General features: G+C 41.9%; 1 protein-coding gene across 1 annotated transcript; it reads right to left on the reverse strand.

Annotated features, from left to right (window-relative positions):
* Positions 1-1278: 1278 nt before the first annotated feature.
* Positions 1279-3434, reverse strand: dgcr6 (DiGeorge syndrome critical region gene 6). Its single transcript, XM_033618953.2, has 5 exons — positions 3061-3434; positions 2764-2924; positions 2441-2541; positions 2215-2355; positions 1279-2083 (listed from the first exon to the last, which is right to left on the reverse strand). The coding sequence occupies exons 1-5, from the start codon at positions 3162-3164 to the stop codon at positions 2006-2008; spliced, it is 585 nt and encodes a 194-aa protein (XP_033474844.1). The 5' UTR covers positions 3165-3434; the 3' UTR covers positions 1279-2005.
* Between the last annotated feature and the right edge of the window lie 183 nt (positions 3435-3617).

Below are 3617 nucleotides of genomic sequence, written 5' to 3' on the forward strand. Positions count from 1 at the left end.
TGCTTCTTAAAGGCACAGTCACCTTCATGCTCCAAGGGCTTCCCCGCTGCGCCCCACCCATAATAATACAGCAGAACGGGACATTAACAGGAGCAGGGGGTCCCAGAGGGGCCCCGGACCCTCACTATATGCGGTCATTCATTATAAATTTAGACATCTTTGAAAGTCATGGGTAGATAAGTACATTAACAAAGTACCTGCATATACTTCAAGTGACAAATGAATGTCATAAAAACAAAATTACAGTGCCAGCCTGGACAGATGTGACCTCAGTGTCCATGAGAGTAGTTAACACGGGCCCAAATGGACACTAGTTATAAGTTATGAAGCAGATTTTGTGCCTGAACTAGCTGTTGTTCAGAGACTTGACATTAGATAATCAGCATACATATTAGCCAGCAATCACTATTTTCTATCTGTATATGACAAAAACACCAAAGAAAATTAGACATTATTCATTTAATTAAATAGTTTTTATAGTTCATATGCAACAGATTGCTACTGACTATTTTACCAAACAAAATGAACCCCAGGAGAGCTGGGTTTGCCTTTTTGAGGGAGCAGCAAATGGCATCAAATTAGTTTAACATGACTCCTTCTTAAAACAAGGATGTAAGTTCTGAGGTGACAATATGATTCACTTGCAAGGGTCTGCTCTCTGTTCTGGACCCCAGTGCAGGCTGTATTTATGCCCCTGAAGGCAAGCATACTTTTGTTTATATTCCAGTGGGCAGCCTTTAAGGCCCTGCAGAGGAACAAAGAGGCCACCCAGAAGTAGCTAGTAGGAAGAAGATGGATGTGATATGAGATCTGTTGTTGGGACCTGGTCAAAGACTTAGCAGCAGCATTCTGGATGCCCTATAGTTCACCTGATGTAAAGATATCAACAAAAAGAAATTATAGTCCAGGTGGGAATAAACAAACACATATATGATCATATCCATATCGGTTTAACACAGAACAGGCCTGGGTGTGCCAGTGTTACTCGGTGAATGAACAGGTGCACGTTTTAACCAGCTCTACATGGGGTGATGAGCAGTGGCAGCCTTCCAGTAAACTCATTTCTAATACAGTGCTACAGAAAATACTAAACTGGGAGAAATTTACAGCAATGTTAACAGAGCTCAGTTTTGTTTAACCATTTACAAAAGACAAAGACATTTTGACACTTTCAAAGCATTTGTTTTACAAAAAAAGTGATGTAATTGAAAAATCAACCCATACAAAGATTTAATGCTTCTGTCTATACTGGTTTTGATCATGTCAGTAATTCAGTGGTTCAATGTTGCTGATTTGTTTATTTATATGGGACCGTAAACATCAACCAACACTGGCATTTTAAAAAATAATGTAATTGTGAAGGGGTTAGCTCAAGATCTAACGTGCACCTCTGATACCAACACATGTACAACAAACTGAACAGAAAAATACACGATTCACAACAAAGTAGCAAAAATATGAAAAGAAAAAGTGGGAAATGTATTACAATACTGTTGAAATAAATTAACAATAAAGTGTTAAAAACAGAGCCTGAACACTGGAACTGACACTTCAGGCAAAGGCATCACGAGTCCCTCACGGAGAGACCATCTCACTGCAGGAAGACCATGACAGTAATCCCAGTTACAGCCATCGCCGTGTCCTGAAGCAACATCTTCACCCTTTACTGTTTAATTTCTTGCAGAGTCTGCGCTCTCAGTACTAAAAGATCCACGACACATCAACTTCCTAATTTCACAATGAGTGACAGTTAAGTGCTTTATAACTTTGTAGTCATGACCTGTCGAGGCTCTCTTCCAGGACTGGAAACATCTTACTTATGAACTCGAGAACCGGCCTTCTCCTACATGTTTTAATGGTGAATATTACACCAATAACAACAGATGTCAAGTGCCACACTTTGACTGTTTATGATGCATCTCACAATTACTGGACTGTGAGCATACACAGTCTGTGGGCACTGAGTGGTTGTTTTCCCCTCTTCTGGCACTACTAGGCCTCGTTCTCAAAGGACTCCAGATTGTGATTCCTTCTGTTGAAGCTTGAGGATCAATTCAAGTAGGTTCATCTGCATCGTCAGCTCCTGAAGTGACACATAAGAGGTTTAGAGCAATTAGTTAGGACATATGTTGCCACCTGCTGGACATTTGTCTGCATCGCAAATTGCATTTGTTTTCTATGCTACCCAGTGAGAAGACTGGTGCATATGTTAACCTGAGGATTAGTGGTGATATAAAATCCAGGGACTCCCGCTTTCTCCAAGGTGTTCTGCTGGTCTATCACTTTTTGATCCATTTCTGCTACTATCTTCTTATCCATCATTCTTTGCTCCTCCCGCACACGAATTTCCAGAGCCTGATGAAACAGCACACAAGTATCAGCAAACCAAAAAGCATTTGCAACAACAGAGATTGGAGAGACTGGAATTTCAGCACCTTACCTCTAGTTCTGCTTGCTGGTTGGATTTGAGAAGCGCAAGGTTGTGAGACTTGCATGACTGCAGGGCATCTTTGTGTTTTCGTACAAGATCTTGTTTGAGTGCTACACACAAAAGGAATGACCGGTCAAACAGGACAGCAACATTTGCATTACAATTTTACACTTAGGGCCTGTTCCAAGGAGCAGGGTTGGTATTTGAGGGAGTTCTTGATTTGAGTGGCTTCCTGTTTTTAGTCAGCAAGTATCTAAGTTACATGGGCTTGCTTTTTGGAATAGGCCCCATTAGTCACTGCATCTTTTTCCAAAAGAGAGCCGAGCACCAACCTTGGTGTTCACAGTGCAGCTTTTGTCTCTGGTTGTACAGATTCTTCTCTGTCAGGTGCTGAATATCCAGGAGCCCCTGCACAATCTCATAGACAGTCCCATCTATGAGTGCTAGAGCCAGGTCACCCAGCGTGCTGTAGGACAGGCGCTGCTGGAAGGAGCTAACCATGGAGGAAAACAAACAAACAATAATCGTCAATATGTACTTTTGAACCACCCTGACGTTGTAGCTCAATCTGATAAGTGGTCATTTGAATTCTGTGAGGTAAGTCTCCCCTAAAGGCAATGTAACATTACCTTGGTAGATCTTTGACTAAGGTTTGCAGCTCAGATAACAGGTAGTAATGTCTCTCTTGATGTTTTGTAGAATCGCCGACGATGACTCCGGGATAACCATCCATCTCCTTAACAGGAAACACAGCAACGGGGCTCTGGGCAACACTAAGCTAACGTTAGCTCCAAGTACAAAATTGGGCTAATTTAACTATTTCAGAGCTAAAAGTTCACAGAAACCAGATGTGTTGGTCGTCTATCGGAGAGTTGACTGCGTCTGAATGTGTTCGTAACTGAAAAAAACACGGTTAAAACAAACAAAAACGTACTTAACTGGAAGAAAGTGACTGTTTTGTAGCTGTTAGCTTACATCCACTCCGAAGAGGACCCCTAGTAGCTGTCTGTCAAGGTGCCTGTCTGAAATAGCGCGTGCAGTAGCTCAATATAATCACCAGGTGGCGCCCTGTATCACAGTCAGGACGCTCCTGGGGACCTGACACTCAGGTATGACCATACATTTACCGGTATTATAAATTGGCACGACAGCGTATCTAAAAAGGCATAAACGTTAATTATTAACA

The sequence above is a fragment of the Epinephelus lanceolatus genome, chromosome 9 (assembly GCF_041903045.1).
Source record: "Epinephelus lanceolatus isolate andai-2023 chromosome 9, ASM4190304v1, whole genome shotgun sequence".
Lineage (NCBI taxonomy): Eukaryota > Metazoa > Chordata > Actinopteri > Perciformes > Serranidae > Epinephelus > Epinephelus lanceolatus.